Source organism: Kryptolebias marmoratus, linkage group LG7 (genome assembly GCF_001649575.2).
Source record: "Kryptolebias marmoratus isolate JLee-2015 linkage group LG7, ASM164957v2, whole genome shotgun sequence".
In the NCBI taxonomy this organism is placed as follows: Eukaryota; Metazoa; Chordata; class Actinopteri; order Cyprinodontiformes; family Rivulidae; genus Kryptolebias; species Kryptolebias marmoratus.
Window position 1 is genome coordinate 16,383,394 of NC_051436.1, and position 16,523 is coordinate 16,399,916.

The window sequence follows — 16,523 nt, forward strand, 5'->3', positions numbered from 1 at the left end:
GCGCTTCGCGGGCAGGCACGCTTACCAGCAGGCAGCAGTGGCTAACACCAACAAAAGCAGTTAAGCTAATTCCGAGAAGCCTTGTGAAACACAGAACTAACTAGCAGCAGCTAGCTAGCCTGACTCGGAGAGGTGTTCTTAGCGAGGTGAAGAGCGTAAGAACTGAGGAATGACTGTGATGATGGACGGTTACATAGTGCAGGCGGGGCCTGTCACTTGTCGTCATCATGTCATTTGCCTAAAGGCGTGATTAAAGGTGTCTTCAGCCAGGACACGCGGGAGCGTGATATCCCATAGTACATATGTTGTACCGAGTGAATCGACTGAAAGGGAACACAAAAGCCACAACACAACCTAAAGTTAAGAATAAGACCAGCCAATCAAGGCAGCTATTGTTGCTCCAGCAACTTAACCCGGAAGTGGCGGTAACCATGGCAACAAGTAAAGCTGACACCAAATCAGCAGGAGAGCAGCTACTCGCTCTCTGTTTGTTTCAGGCGCCCAAAGAAAGACACCAATGGCTCCGAGAGCGCTTAAAGTGGTGGTTGATATAAAGTTCAGAGCGGTAAGAAGCCCTTTGTTTTTTTAAATTAAAAATATTATACACGGTGTTCATTAATTCTGTTTACACGTGCGGACTTTCTCTCCCTTGCTAGCAGCCGACACAACGAGGCGTTTACTAGCCCAAATATATGTTTAACCACTGAAGTATAGCGTTTTAAGAGACAAAGTTGTGTGTTTTAGCCTGCTTTGAAAACAACTTTAGCCGAACGCTAATGTTTTTTTGCCCGTGTCTGCGCCTGCGTGTTTGTGTGTCTGTCTGTTAGCAAAATATCTCAAAAACCACTGGACGGATTTTAGTGAAACTTTCAGGAAATAATATTTTGATGTACATCTACAACTCGTTCACTTTTGGAACCGACCCAATTCAAGATGGACGCACAAAATGGCTGTCAATAGTACAGGTGTTAATCTAAAATTTGGGGTGGTAGTAGCTGAGAGTGATCCCCGACACATAAGAGATTGAATAAGATCTTTGTCTTCATTTTTGCCTATTAACTATTTGGACTCAGCTCTGTCTGTCAGCGAAATATCAGATAAACCTGTGAACTGATTTTGATTAAACCTTCAGAAAGTAATCACTGGGTGTATTTTTACATTCAGTCATGTTTTGATAGATAATCACGTTTCAAACAGGTGCTTCCGCTCTGTACGCAAAATGCTTTAGCTTTTATACTTCAGGGAGTTTAAACTGTGATCTAATAACAAAGTAGAAAAGTTCAGAAAAAAATAAAGTTTGAAACTACAACATTCACCAAAGAGGAACTTCTTTAACTCACATATAATGGAGGTTCATGAGAGTTTGGGTGTGAGAGAAAACAGTAATTCCTACAGCGGTGAGAGACACAAAAAAATCTTAGTTTTGATGTATAATCTTTATAAGCAGTGTAAAAAATTGTGGTAATAATTTACAATTGTTCTGGGAGGTCTAGTGAGCTCAGAAATTAATTTGTGAAGCTGAATATTCTTTAGTAAACTCTCTAAAAGTTTACTTAAAGAACTGCTCGCACTATCTCTGACGGCGACAGAGAAACTTGTCGACTTTGCAAATCTAATTTTCTGACTAAACTGATCAGTGTTTCTTCCTTGTTCCCAGGTTTCTTGTCCCGGAGTTCGTCTTCCAACCAAGGACGACGTTTACCTCAGCATGTGCTTCATGGGCCAGTACAGCCAGTCTGAATGTCTTCCTGCTGTCTTTCCTCTGCTTGTCCACGAGAAGATGACCTTTGAAAAGGCAGACGTTTATCTATTATCCACGCTAAAAAGCACACACCTGAGGGCTAGATGTCACGACTGATTTCAGCTGTTACACAGTGAAACAAATGCGAAGCCAGAGTAAATAGTTGCCCATGTATTACAAAGCCCCATTTTTTACTTATTTCCATTCAGACTTTACCCACAAAGCTGGGATCACTCATGAATGCTGTTTATTTCTGTAATATATTCAAGAATGAGGCATATTTCAACAGTACGGTTGTTTCTGTCCACAGATATTCAGGTATGCAGTTGACCCCGGAGACATCGCTGTGATGCTGGAGTGTAAGTGTCAATGTTTTGTCACAGTTTCTTTGGAGCCCAGCAAGTACCAGTAGAAATAAAAGTAGTTAAATCAGTTATCCACACACATTGATTTGCAGTCTTTTACTTCGGTTTATGACACTGTGCTCATAAATTTTCTAAGGCTCCTTTCACACTGGATGACAACCTCACTACAATGTAAAAAAACAGCCAGAAAGTGGACGGTCTGTCCAAGGTGTTGGCACGTAGATTATTGAAACCAACAAAACAGATTTTGCTGATCTCCATTTGTGTTCCTTACCCTATTCTGTAACAACTTTGCTGTTAAGTAAAGCTCACTGGGTCCTTTTATTCTCAAGATTAAAACAAAATCTGAAAGGCTCCATAAAACATATCTTTTATCCTAAATTTTATCTAAATGTGTGTCCTATCACCGAACCGATCAGTACTATCAGCACCATTTCACTGACTGATGTTCTGTACTGTATTTAATCTCCACTCTCATAATAAAGAGTGTAACAACAACAAAAAACAAATATATAAATGTGCATTTGTAGATTAGTTTTCTCACGCTGTTCTTTGAATCTCTGACCTTTTTCCACAGATGAGACGGTCAGAATAGAACTGGTTCAACTGATTCCTCCAGGTAGGATTAAAAATGGGAGGTTTTTGTTTTGCTGTTTAAATGTAAAGCAGTTTTTTTTCTCCCCCCTTGTTATTTGACAGTTTGACAAAAAAAAAGTTTTGTTTATGGGAACTCAAACTGTCTCAGAGTTCTGGTAAGGCCTCCTTCGCACTGGGTGACGACCTCGCCACAACATTAAAAAAATCAGTCAGAGTGTGGATGATCCTTTCAGGGCCACTTTATGAAAAAAATTATGACAGAAAACAATACTGTTGTTTAAAAAAAGACATGACAACAAACGTGCACAGAGGCACCCTTGTTTAATGAAACTAAGCTCCTAGTACTGTAGAAAAAATCGATCACCTGTTTGTTTTTTCTCAATTTTGTGGAGCATTTTCAATTTTCCGAGTGCGTTGCTTCCCGTTTTCTGTCCTGTCTTCGTCTAAGCAGGGTTATCCAATGAGACGTGGTTGACAGTAACAGTAATTATGAAAAACTCTTTGTTTTGTAGCGGGGGATATTCTTGCTTGCTTTGAAGAAGATGCTCGAAGTTTCTTATTCCCAGAGCCAAAACTTGTTCCTCCTTTGTCTGGAGTGGACCGAGAAGTTCTGATGTCGAAGGCACCTCATTTTCCTGTAAGACCATCCCTTTATACACTAAGTGTACAGTAACATTGTTTTTAGCTGTTATAGTGTATTTAACTGTACACTTCATGAGCATATCTTCTTAAAGTCATATATGTTGGTGGATGAGGAGGTTGCAACCTTTACGTCTTGAAGAAATGCTTTACTATCTTCACTACTGAATAATAGAGCCTATTTGAACCTCAAAATAAAAATAACATCCATGATAAATTTTGTTTACTGTATATAATGTGCTTCTGTTCATAAAATACAGCAGAATATGTTGTAGTTTTTTTTAAGTAAAAAGAAAAGGAAAAAAAGTGGTTCTACACAAGAAAGTGACACTGTCTTTTTTAGAAATGGTAAATTCAGCTTATTTATTTAGCACCACTTCACAACAACAAGTCATCCCAGGGTACTATGCAACAAGAAGAAGTCCAAATTCATTTCAAAAACAGATCCGAATTCCAATCCAATTACAGTCCGTTTAATCTAATTATAATAGGATACATTCACTTACAGCAGGCGTGGGCAATCCTGGTTCTCGAGAGCCACTATCCTGCATGTTTTCCTTGTTTCTCTGCTCCAACACACCTGATTCAGTGGTTAAATCACCTCTTCATGTTCTGCAGAAGCCTGTTAATCACCAGTTGATTCACATTAGCTGTGTTGGAGCAGAGAAACAAGTAAAACATGCAGGATGGTGGCCCTAGAGGACCAGGATTGCCTACCCCTGACCTACAGTATGTTATCAAAATGCCAGTTAGTAAAAGTTATCTATCAAAGGAAGCCAGCAGGTTGTGGTGAATCTTCACTTTGAGGAAGAGGAAGGGAAAGGCTGCAGGGGTTGTTTGCAGACAACCATATTTGTATAAACGTAGAGATAAATAAAACACTAAGCTGTGGTCTAAAGTTGTAAAAAGAAAACATAAAGGATACGATATGTTTGTTGATTATGTAATTATGACTTACTTTTTTCAAAAACAGTACCACAGTTTTTATTTACAATACCCACTCAACAAAGTTGCAACATTGTGTAAAATGTAAATAAAAACAAAATGCGATGATTTGTAAATCTCATACACGTATTTTATTCACAGTAAAACATTGAGCTTCTACTTAGACTGCTGAAGAAACAGGGCTGTCATTAGAATTAGTCCTTTTTTTATTTCTTACCGTATTATAAGAACCTTGCAGTATAATTGAGCATCATGTGCGGTGGCTTAAAATCTATAATCTCCAACAAATGTGCAAAATTGTACTTTCTGCATTTGCACCAATTTGTTGAAAGTTTTTCATTTATTTCTGGTAGATTTGGAGCAACGTTAATGTTAGAGAGTTGCACAAACAAAGCAGTGAGCACGCTAACAAACTATTATGTTAACAGTAAAACTGATTACTGCATTTTTAGCTCATTTTAGTGGAAAGTTTAGACACATTTAGCTGATTTGGATCCTGAAATGATGGGAAGCTGTGTACACAGTGTGTTTATAACTGGTACGTCTGCTGCTCTGTTAGAAAACGTTGTTCACACAGTGATCAGTGTCATTCTGCAGAAATGTTACACACATATTGCAAAATTATAGACAGGAACCACTCTTTCCTGCTGTCAGTTTAAATCTAATCATTACCCAGGTTCAGCCAGAGGGACTGAAGAGCCACATGTGGCTCCAGAGCTGCAGGTTGCAAAGCCTTTGTTTAAATAAAAGGACCATTTCTGAAATATTCAAAATAATTCTCTCCCTTTTTGATCTTTTTTTTTGTTAGATTCCCTTTGTCTAATCTGTCCATAATATTAATATTTTTTCCCAGGGTATTGCTCCAAGGCTGGAGTTTTCCACCAAAACGTCCATCACTGAGTGTTCACCTGATGCAGAGATCAACATTTACCCCAATACACCCATGGTAAAAATGAAAGAAAAGAAACAGTATGACATTCATGCAGCTGTTTCTTTGGTATGACTCAATATATGATCCTAACCTTAAAGACCGTTAAACTCAGAGTTTTGTAGACGTTCTGTGTGTTCTGGGAACAGTCTGAGCAGTTCTTTAAAGGTTGGTAAAACAGTTGGCTGTCATATGTTCAGACCGCCTCAGAGGTTTATGTAATATTTGTTCTAGTACCGTTTTGACCTGTTCCCTCTGTTTCCAGAGGCCAGCGATTAGGAGGAGCAGGAGGTGCTCCAGCAGACCTCCTTCTCAGAAGAAACCCCCTCAGACCCACGGAGGGAGGATGAACAGAGGGAGACCCGGCACAGCGGAGGATCCGTCGTTCAGATCTCGGTCCCTGTCCCCTCTGAGACATGAAAACGTCCAGAATCTGTCCCGGCTCAGCCTGGACTCTGCAGCTTCCTGTCCCACTCACTGGGAGACCCGCACCTCCCTGCCTGTAAGGACAAACATCACGTCTGTTGGGTTTTTTGTTTGTTTTTGTTTTTGATGAAGTGACCATTTCCAGTCAGCAGGTGGCAGTGAAGAGCTGTGAGGCACTCCTCAATGCACCATTTATTTCTCTTTAAAATCAAATGTTGCTCTCCTGCGTTTCAGTATAGAACTAGATGTTTTATATTCACATTGCAGGTTTCCATGGCAGAATTACTGTACATGGCCGATTTGACTCCCAAAAAAAGTATTTACTGGAAAGGATTTTTCAAAAGAGCTGGGATGGTTTAACAAAAAGCTGCAAACAGAGATTGTGTGGCTTTATATTTATGCTCATGTACTCAGAAAGTCTTCAAAATCTGATTTACTCATATGACGTTTTCACAAGCAGCCGTGAAACAATGACAGAAAGATGTTACAGAGAAAATCAAACAAGTCAGAACATCCACTGACTTTTAATGAACTTATTTAAGACTTTTGATGACATTGTAACAGCTGGCTGCCAACAAAGACTCACACTCTTTGATCCCGGTCCAACCATTATTTGCCACAAACTCAGTTCTTTTCCTCCTTTAACATTTTTGTCCACCTCCCACAGCTTATCTGACTCACATCTCCTCCTCTGTGTTGATAAAGAAAACCAAACGGTATCAGCTTAGTCGATGAAGCGCAGAAAGAACACATTTTTGCTTCTGCTCGCTGACACCATCCATCGTAATCTTTTAATCATTTCGCATGCTGCTGAAGGCGTGTGTGCTTATTTGTCTGTTGAGTAAACAAAATATCTCAGGAACCACTCGACAAATTTTAATGCAACTCAGAGAGTAATCACTGATGAACTTCTGGAGTCAAGTCAGTTCAAGATGGTTGCCACAGCTAACTGACCTTAGGAAACACAAAAATGGCTACGACTCAGTCGGTTTTGCAGATATTGAGGTAATATTTGGCGTGGTAGTAGCTGAGACTGATCTTCAACACAGACTACGAGCACTAACACATCTCTCAAGATCTCACAGTTTGTCATTTACAAGCTTGGACCAAAGTGTCAGCGTAATGATCTTAGTCTGAAACTTTGGCATGAAAGGTGGCCGGCGATGTGCATTCCTTTAAGAAATGGTACATCTTTAATTCAGTAATATTTAATTTTTCTGGTATTCAGTTACTCTTCAGTTTCCTCTCAGCATTTTGCAGATTCTTAGAATGAGTCTCCAAAAAAAAGAGACTTCTGAGGAAAAAATAAAAAGAACAGCAAGCGATGCAAAAATGCATCTTGTCTGGTAACACCCACATGTCTCTGAAGAAACGTTTTTTATGTTTTCTAAATGTTCTTGTTCGTTCCTGTCCGCCTGAAGTTCAGTTCTGTTCAGTAAGAAAGTGAAAGGCGCAGCGTGTAGGAGTGGGCTCACTGTGTCCTCACTGGTCCAGGTGCTGGCCTCGCCGCCTGGAGCCGCCCGCTCGGCCTCGCCCCGCCGCTCTGCAGTGCCTGCTTCACCTTTGACCAGGTCAACCTCCTCAGGTAGAAAACGTCATATAAAGCAGTTTTGTTTTTTTTCTTCTTCTTCTTTTTTTGCTGACGCCAAGCACACTTTACGAGCAAAGACCTTCCCATTCCAGCTCGTTTAACCTCGAGTTATGGTTATATGTCTGTTGACATGACTCGGTTCTCTGTAACGTGCTGCTTGTTCCACGGTCATGCAATTTGTTTTTACTGTCCTGTCTGCTGAGAAATACAAATTGTCTCTTTTCCTTCGTTTCAGTGAGACATTCCCCAGCCCCCAGAAGAAAAGCTTTATCCCATGGCTTGGTAGGAGCAACATATATTTCTTCTCTTCTATTAAAATGCTTTTGTGTTATTATCACCTGCCACAGAAGGGCAAAGACAGAGGATACTGTCTGTGTTTATCTTTTATTTCCTGAACCAATGGACAGATTTTAACAAAACATCCTGGAAATAATCACTGGATTTACATCTGCAACTATTAATGTTTGGACTCAGTCTAAGTTTAGGTGGCCACCTTAGCCAACTGACCTTAGAAAACACAATATTTGCTATAATTAAGGTTATTTTGTGTTATTGTGTTGTTAAATATATATATATATATATATATATATATATATATGTGCCCTGTAATATTAATATTAAAACAGGTTAAGTAAGAGACACTTTTTCCTATAAAGATTAACCCTTGTGTCAGCTATGTACGCTCCAAGAGAAGCAAAACCTGAATTGGATCTCTTGAATGGTTAATTATTGAGCGGATACAGTTTTGCCTCTCTGTTAACTGCAAATACCTCACTTTTCCCAATATTAAATTTATATACAGAATTTTTACAGACTGCACCTAGAAGTGGAAGGGCAGCAGGGACAGAGGATGACAGGTCAGACAGGAGTAACAGAAGGTCCTCAGCATACAGAGACACCTTCAACCCCACACTGTTTCTAGATATGTCAGATATATCAGGATGAGACTGGAAACACAGGACACAGGCTTCATTACAATGACAAATAAACAAGAACTTAATGGACATCACTGCCTTGTAGAAGGATGTAAGTGAAAATATTCCTGACGCAACCTGTGCTTGAACCTGCAGCCTCAGGATTACAAGACCACAGCACTGACCTGAGTGTGGATTATCACAAAATGTAAAAAAAAAGTAACATTTGTTGCATCGGGCTGTAATATAACAACATTGAAAAAATGAAGAGGATGGCGGGGGGGTCTGAATACTTTCTAAAGCCAGTGGATAACATTGTGGAGGAAGTCTTTTCCGAGCTTCGGGTGTATGAATGGCTTGTTTTTTCTCCCTATTGACATCTTGGGGTTTCTTATGGTAGGTTGGAGGAACATTTGAAGATGGTTCCAGCTTTTTAGAAGAACTACCATCATGGTCTGACTACCACCATGGTCCTGTTTCCTCAGAGCTAAGGCAGTCCTACAGAGAGCATGCCAGGCACAGCAGGTTCGTTCTTTATTCACCTGGCTTTTTTAAAAAACTAACCCAAGTTGTGTTTAACTCTCAGTTCTGTTGCTCAGGTCCAAGTCCATTTCTCACACAGCATGGGAAGAGGTCCACGAACGTGTTCGGGGTCTTCTCACAACGCCTAAGGCTGTACGTCGCCTCATCCATGTAAGTAAAAGTACAACATAATACATGTGTTGTAAAATCTCACATTGAGCTCGGCGTAATTTCTGATTTAAACCTGTTTGTTCTCTCAACAAGACGAGCTCTGCAGTGTTGTGATTTGTGTGAATTTCTGAATGTGATCACTTTTTTTCAATTAAAAATTAGTTAGTTTTTTTTTTTTTAAGTAAACAACCACAAGTAGATGTGTTTAGAGTTTTTTCAGAAATCAGATCAGAGATTTATATGGTCTAAAAAGATAATCCTGTCTTGTTTCTGGGTCTGCTGTCTCATTCTGCTGCTACTAATTTCAAAACTGAGGATGGATTTTTGAACAAATCAGCTGCCGATCACTTTTTTAGCGTTCTGAAACTGAACGCGTTTATATCTGTTTAAAAGAAAAGATCTGCACAAAACAACTGGAGCAGTACATATATAAGTATATAAAGTGCATTCTATATAAAACAGTATGTAGTAAAAATGTAACATATATTATTTCTCTGTAAGTTAGACGTGATGTTATTTTAGGGGCTTATGTGTACATGGAGGACTAAAACTGCCAAAAATACACAATAAATACAAACTACAAAAAAACCTATTAGATTGCTTAATCTGATATTTGTTCCATAACAAGGGCAGGAAAATAAAAATCCACATGCAGACAGTAGTTCAGAGGCTGGAAGGTGTAGGTGGAAACCAATGTTTGATACTAAACCAAACAAAAGCAGGACGAACAACAAGGAAATTAAATTAAAGCAAAGGTAACCGAGGCAAACACAAGCGAAAACAATGATCTAGACTGAGGCAGTGGCAACCCAACGATCTGACAACTGGAGATGGTACGACTGGGGCTGCAGGTCTGAGGAATGAGGAACAGGTGTGGTGATTACAAACCAGGGTCAGATGAAATGCAGACAAGAGAACAGATACTGCAGAATAAAACATGACGTAAAGGTGACAACAGAACAGAACGGGTACTAAGTTTTCAGTTCCAGAAAGGTAGATTAAAATGAGGGTATTTAACTCGGAGTACCTTAACCTTGAGTTAAGAGCGTGCACATAAGTAGAGAACCTATCGAGAATCAGCTGAGAGATGTATCTATATAGTAAAACAAGCTGACATGTAAGGAACAAGGCATTTTTAAAACCTAGATTGTTTTGTTGTGTCTCAGGGGGCCACAGACTCTGAGGTAAAGGATGTCTTAGCCAGGAGGTCCATTTCTCCAAGTCTACTCTGATGGTGTGACCACCCAATGGAGAGGTGAGGGTTAGCTGCTGTCTGTGAGTTTCACTTTCCTGAAGCTCACAGGGTCCTGCTGGTCTACTGGTGATGAGTAGGTATCCCACCTAATAATGCTCCCAGTCTGATTATGATTTATTTTATGCAGACCATTTTAGAAATGAAAAGTCTAGCATTCCCTAAAGGTATGCATATCGCCCACCACCTTTCATGCCAGAGTTTTAAACTAAGATCGTCTTATGTTGAGAGATCATAAAGTTGTAGCTAATTTGGTCAAACCTTGACAATGACGCTATCCATGATCTCGTAATATCTTGAGATATCATGCTCAGACAGTGTGTTGTGCATGACTCTCAGCTACCACTACACCAAATTTCAGTTCATTATGTGTAAAACTGACTGAGTTATAACCACTTTTCTGTTGGCTGATGTTAATTAGCTGTGACGCCCATATTCAATTGAACTGCCTTAAAAAGTTATTCAGTTGTAGCTGTACACCCAGTAATTACTTTCTGCAAGTTTCATTAAAATCCGTCCAGTGGTTCATGATATATTTTGCTAACAGACAGACTGGGTTGACTCCAACAGTTAAAGTTTAAAAAAATAAATAAAAATTTTGCGCAACAAGTAGGAGTGTGTGTTGTGAATGATTCTCAGCTACGTCTACATCAAATTTTAGCTCAGTTTTGCTAAAACTGACAAGATGACAAAACTGATAAGGTTCTATTGATAACTATTTGACAACTAAATGACCTTTAATACCTGCTACAGTATCTGTGTCATCACAGTATTTCTGTATATGGCAGCATTTTGAGTTGTTTTTCAAATCTGCTGTATAATTTGTGAACAGAAATTGTTTTAAAACAGGCCCCTGTGGAGCTCCTGTGCTGCTCCTCACCGTCCCAGAGATCCAGTTAAACCGAGGTCGTTCTCTCAGAGACTCTTCACACAGACTGTCAAGAAAAGCTCTACACCCATCAAGGATTTTTACACATACTGAGCTAAAATTGATATGGTAGTGGCTGAGACTGATACCCAACACATTTTGAGCGCTAACAAAATGCCCAGGATCTTTGTTTCAAATTTTGCTGTTAAATATTGGCAAAATATCTCATGAACCACTGGACAGATTTTGATAAAACTTCCAGGTAACAATCATTTGATGTACAAATACAGCTAATTACCTTTTGGCCTCAACTCAAATGAAGATGTCCACCTTAGCCAACTGGCCTTAAAAAACACAAAACTGGCTCTGACTCAGTCAGTGTTATAGATATTGTGCTAAAGTTTGGTGTGGTAGTAGCCAACACATATACCCCAAGTAATATTCTTTGCAAAACATCTTTGGTTAAAACCTTGACATTACCTGTCAGAGTCAAGACTGTCTGTTAGCAAAATATATCTTGAAATACTGGACAAATTTTAATGAAACTTTCAAGTAATATTTACTGGGTGTTCATCTACAGCTGATTACTTTGTGGAGTCAGTCCAGCAGAAGATGGCTGCCACAACTAACCCACATTAGTTAACAAAAAATGTCTATAACTCAGTCAATTTTACAAATATTGAGCTACAATTTGGTGTGGTAGTAGCTGAAAGTCATTCACAATGCATACTTTTAACATTACAACACGTAATATTGTATAAGATACCACACAGTGGTATTTTAAAGGGTAAATGACAACCTCTGCAACTATCTGTTCTCAACATAAGATGATCTTAGTCTAAAACTCTGGCATGAAAGGCAGTGGGTAATATGCATTCTTTAAAGGAATGCTATGCCCTTAATATATACATGTACTGTTTATATACTTAATTTTAAGTAACACATCCAACAAAAGGCTGGATCATCTGTCTAATTCAAGTGTAGATATGATATAAAGCCATGTTTTCTCCCTTCTCTCTTCAGCCCTCCTGTTCTTTCACCTGTGGAGGCCAAGTTAGGACAAGTCTTAGAAGTTCACGAGTCTTTGATGCCTTCTGACCCCTCCTCCGGCGAAGGGGAGCATCGCCTCATCAAAAAGAAGTCCTCAGGCTCTGCAGGTGTTCGTGTGAATGCAGAATAGATGGATTTTCATTTTCCTGGTCTGATAGATGGCCACACAACTATTAATGTCTGGAAAACGAATGTGTTTTCTATTTAAATGAACCTCTATGAGTTGGAACTCTGTTACATCTCAGTCTGAATGCAGCTCCGAGGCAGTAATATGGGTTTAGTGTCATAATCAGTCAGGCCGACATTGTCAAGTCCTCAGGTAAATCACCCGCAGGCCATTAAAAGCAAATTGGGTCCGTGGCAGAGCTGCTCTCTGTGAGCTACGGCTGTACATTAAAAAATAGCTGATAGTTGTGACTGTGAAGCATTAAACACCAGCTATATCTGGAACATTGGGATTTGTTGGAGAACGGTCACTGGGACCCAGTTCTAATGTAACACACACTCTATATAAAGATGAATGACACAGCAGCAGTACAGTGGAAATAAGGAGGGAAAATGTTTGCGCTCAAAGTTTGCTCAGGATTAACGGCAGGTGACGATGTCCTGCTCAGCCCAGGCGTAAAAGTCAGTGTAGGAGACATTTTGACCAGAAATTAAAAAAACAAAATACAAAACTGGATTTCTGTTCTGTAGTTGAAGACGTTTCACTTCCCATCCAGGGGGCTTTTTGAGTTCAAAGCTGGAGAGTGTGGCGTTGCAACTGCATGTGATGCTTCATTTTTGCAGCTACTGTATATTCACTTGCAGATTAATCTCACTCCCCTCCCTCCTGAGAGCCAATAGGGTCTCTGTTTCCCTGGCTCACAGAGAGATGTTTTGGTCATGTGTATGAAGGTGTGAATTGGAGTGAAACTAACTGGGTATCAGGCTTAATGCTCTGTTGTAGGTTTTAGAAAGCTGAAATCTGAGACCACTTCCTCTGTTTAAAGTTGGTCTTTCTTGTTTCACCCCCCTCCCAAACATCTGTCTTCTCGGTCCAAAATATGGACATTTTGGTCCTCAAAAGAGTGTTCCTTATCCTTGAGGTGTAGATGAACAGCTGAGTCTGGTCCTGAAGAGCTGCTCTCCTGTGTTGAGCCATGTGTCTGTGGAGGGGCTGTTTGGTTTCTCCAATACAGAGTTCTGGACATTCCTCTGAACTGCAGACACCACACCGCTCAGTTTGTGTTTTGTCCCCAGGATGGACCAACCTCTGCCTGAGAGTCCTGTTGGGTTTGAAATGTACCTGGATGTTGTGTTTGGAGAAAATCCTTCTGAGTTTCTCAGATACTCCAGAAACATATGGGATGACATGGTTTCGCTTCACTCCTTGTTCTGTTCTGTCGAGTTTTTTTTTTTTTTTTCTGATTTCCTCGCTGACTACACAAAAATTCCCCAACAAATCTCAATGTTTTGTCAAGTCAGCGAAGAGAAACTCAGAGGGATTTTCTCCAAACACAACATCCCGGTCCATTTCAAACCCAACAGGACTCTTTGCCATTACCTCTCTTCTCACGCAGAATTCAGAAACGTGAGATCAAATTTTGGACTTTAAAGTGAAAAAAAGACAAAGTGGGAGCAACTTTTTATTTGATTGCCTGCAGATAATGTACACATTAGCTCACATAGCATAAGCACTCAAATAGTTGTTTGTACAGGAAAAAAAGTTTGTGGACACCATCATTGTGTGCTTTTCAGATGTGGGATTAAACCTTATTAGGAAGGATTTATTAGCATTTGTCTTTGAGTTACACAGAGAAGCTCAGAGGCACCTTCATTTATCCATCCTTCTTTTTTTAATCCGGTCCTTTTGGCACGGTAAGTGAGCACTATTGAAGCCGATGAGACTAAGACCACGATGCAGAGGCAATAGATTCTAACATATTGATTTCCCTGGGGGAAGAAGAATGGCTTCAGATATATATATATATATATATATATATATATATATATATATATATATATATATATATATATAAAAGATTCCCCAAAGTTGTAGTTCTGTGAAAACACACTGAACCTGATAACAACTCTGGGAACTATGTGGGGGCAGTCCTGTTATATTGAAAACTGGCCTCCAGTGAGACAAACACTCACTTCTTACCTGACGAAGAAACCTGGCTGCCTAACTCATCCGAATGGGATGTTTTGAACAGCACACACTGGGTTCGATTATGCTTAAACTACTTTTTTTTTTTTTAGACATTTTGGGATGGATTTGTTATGGAGGAGGAACCAAACATGCATGTGTGAATGTGTGTTTTAAAGGACGCACAAAATCACACAGATCTCCTGGCTCTGTCGTTCTACAATCTTCCCGTTAGCGGGTGGTGGCTAACACGAACCAGGAAGCTTTGCTACGTGTTTGACTGTAAAGAAAACACTTGATGATGCCCTTAGTGAGCCTATGTGTTTTTATTTTTAGCTGACAAATGAAACAGCTAACTCGCATTCCTTAAACAAATGACACTGCCTTTCATGCCAGAGTTTTAGACTAAGATAATCTTATGAGTTGCAGATGTCTCGGTCAAATCTGGAAGCTAACCAGCATCTCGTGCACTATTGAGATCTCGTTGATCTAGTTATACTTGGAGTATCTCATGTGAAGGACGGTCACAACTTACTGACCAAATTTTATTTCAACATTAGTAAAACTGGCTGAGTCAAACCCAGAAGTCACTCGACCTGTTAGCGCTCGGATCATGTGCTGGGAATCAGTCTCAGCTACTACCTCGCCAGACGTCAGCTCCGTGTCTGTAAAGTTTACAGAGGTAAAGCCATTTCCGTGCTTGCCAAGACTGCGTTGCCGTGGCGATCATCTTGGATCGGGCTGACTCCAAAGGTTAATCAGTTGTAGATGTCAACCCAATCAATGCTTTCTGAAGGTTTCATTGTAATCCGTTCAGCGATTAATGAGATATTTTGCTGAAGGTGCAGAAACACACATACATACAGTGGGGGGAAAAAAAAACATATCGCTCTACCTCTGCGTTCACTGACGGGCAATAACTGTGTGTACAGGTCTGCAGCTTCTTCACAGAGTCTGAGACACAGTAAGTCAAAGAGCAAGGATGCTGAGCAAATAATTTAGAAATTATTAACATGTTACGAGTGCCGACGTTTACAGCATTTCTGTCAAATTATCTTTAGTCACTGGCATCAAGTTGGACGGTTCAACAGCCCTTTTATTGTCATGTGTTTTATTGTATGTGAGCCATGTTCATTCTGTTAAAAAGTAAAGGCTGAATCAACACTACATATAAACAATACTGTTACATCACAAAAAAAATCAATGTCTTTTTCTTCCATTAGGAAATATTTAAGCCATCCTTTTACACCCCTGGCTCTTTCGTTCAAAAGAGTATTTTATAAGATTGTAGTTTCACTGATTCAAAGCATTGATTCTGTGTTCATTTTTATTTTGTGATGACATTTTTCTGTCTGAATAGACTGGTGAAATTGACTAAAGTCAAATTGCCTCCATCGATATGCTGTGAAGGTGTATGATTTATTAATTTAAAAATTCCTTAAAGGAATTTTTAGTAAAATTGCTCAATCCGTTAGCACTCAGAGCATGTGTTTGGGATGAGTCTTGGCTACTACCACACCAAATTTTAGCTCGATATCTGTAACTCATCGACTGAGTTAAAGCCATTTCTGTATTTGCTACGTTCAATCGGTTGTGGTTGCTAGCTGAACTGACTCCAAAAAAACCCAACAAAAATGAAAAATAAACCCACATGAATGCACCACGTTTTCACATGTGGTCCCATGTGAAAAGAAACATGTAACCGTATATGATTACATGAAAAGGTTCTCAAAATTACACAGGAAATGTGCAAAACGTGTTTCACACATTGATTTACCATGTGGATTTTTCAGACTTTAGATTATTAGTCATTTCATTTGGTTTCAGGATTTCTTTTTGTATTTGCCACAGAAAATGAAAATACAGTGTTTTCTCTGATTATGGATGCTGCTTTTATGCAGTGTTTTGCTCAAGTCAGGAAATTATTACTTTTGTTTAGGTTAAAAACAAAAACAAAACTTAGATTAAGTCGGTGGTGTCCAATCCTGGTCCTGGAGAGTCACTATCCTGCATGTTTTAGTTGTTTTTGTCCTCAAGTTCTGCAGAAGCCTGTTAATCACTCAGTTATTCAACTCAGGTGTGTCACAGCAGAGGAATACATAATACAGCCTAGTATTTACAGGGTGTGTACCTGGTAACTACAGGGTACTTAGAGTACCTACGAGAACCAGGCTGTATTATGTAGTGTCTTCTTACCTTGTACTTAGAGGGTACATATGTGGTATTGATCCTGTACTTGCAGGTACTGTACCTGGTACTTATGGGGTGTTTAGTACTCCCCAGGTACTTAAGGAGAACTTACCTAGTATGCATCAGGTACTTATGGGATATGTACCTGGTATGTACCTAGTACTTACCAGGTTGGGTAATAAAGGTGTACCTA

General features: G+C 39.5%; 1 protein-coding gene across 1 annotated transcript; it reads left to right on the forward strand.

The window, feature by feature from the left end:
• The first annotated feature begins 452 nt into the window (after window positions 1-452).
• Window positions 453-14,025, forward strand: spata6l (spermatogenesis associated 6-like). Its single transcript, XM_017427012.3, has 13 exons — window positions 453-565; window positions 1,658-1,795; window positions 2,052-2,100; window positions 2,684-2,725; window positions 3,216-3,340; window positions 5,141-5,233; window positions 5,481-5,717; window positions 7,136-7,226; window positions 7,468-7,514; window positions 8,547-8,671; window positions 8,746-8,839; window positions 10,006-10,094; window positions 11,983-14,025. Exons 1-12 carry the CDS (start codon window positions 518-520, stop codon window positions 10,069-10,071), a joined length of 1,155 nt encoding a protein of 384 aa, XP_017282501.1. The 5' UTR covers window positions 453-517; the 3' UTR covers window positions 10,072-10,094; window positions 11,983-14,025.
• The last annotated feature ends 2,498 nt before the right edge of the window (window positions 14,026-16,523 follow it).

Coding starts and splice junctions, on each gene's coding strand:
- spata6l (XM_017427012.3), top strand. CDS start 518: ATGGCTCCGAGAGCGCTTAAAGTGGTGGTTGATATAAAGTTCAGAGCG. Junction 566..1,657: donor TTGATATAAAGTTCAGAGCG/GTAAGAAGCCCT, acceptor CCTTGTTCCCAG/GTTTCTTGTCCCGGAGTTCG. Junction 1,796..2,051: donor AGAAGATGACCTTTGAAAAG/GCAGACGTTTAT, acceptor TTCTGTCCACAG/ATATTCAGGTATGCAGTTGA.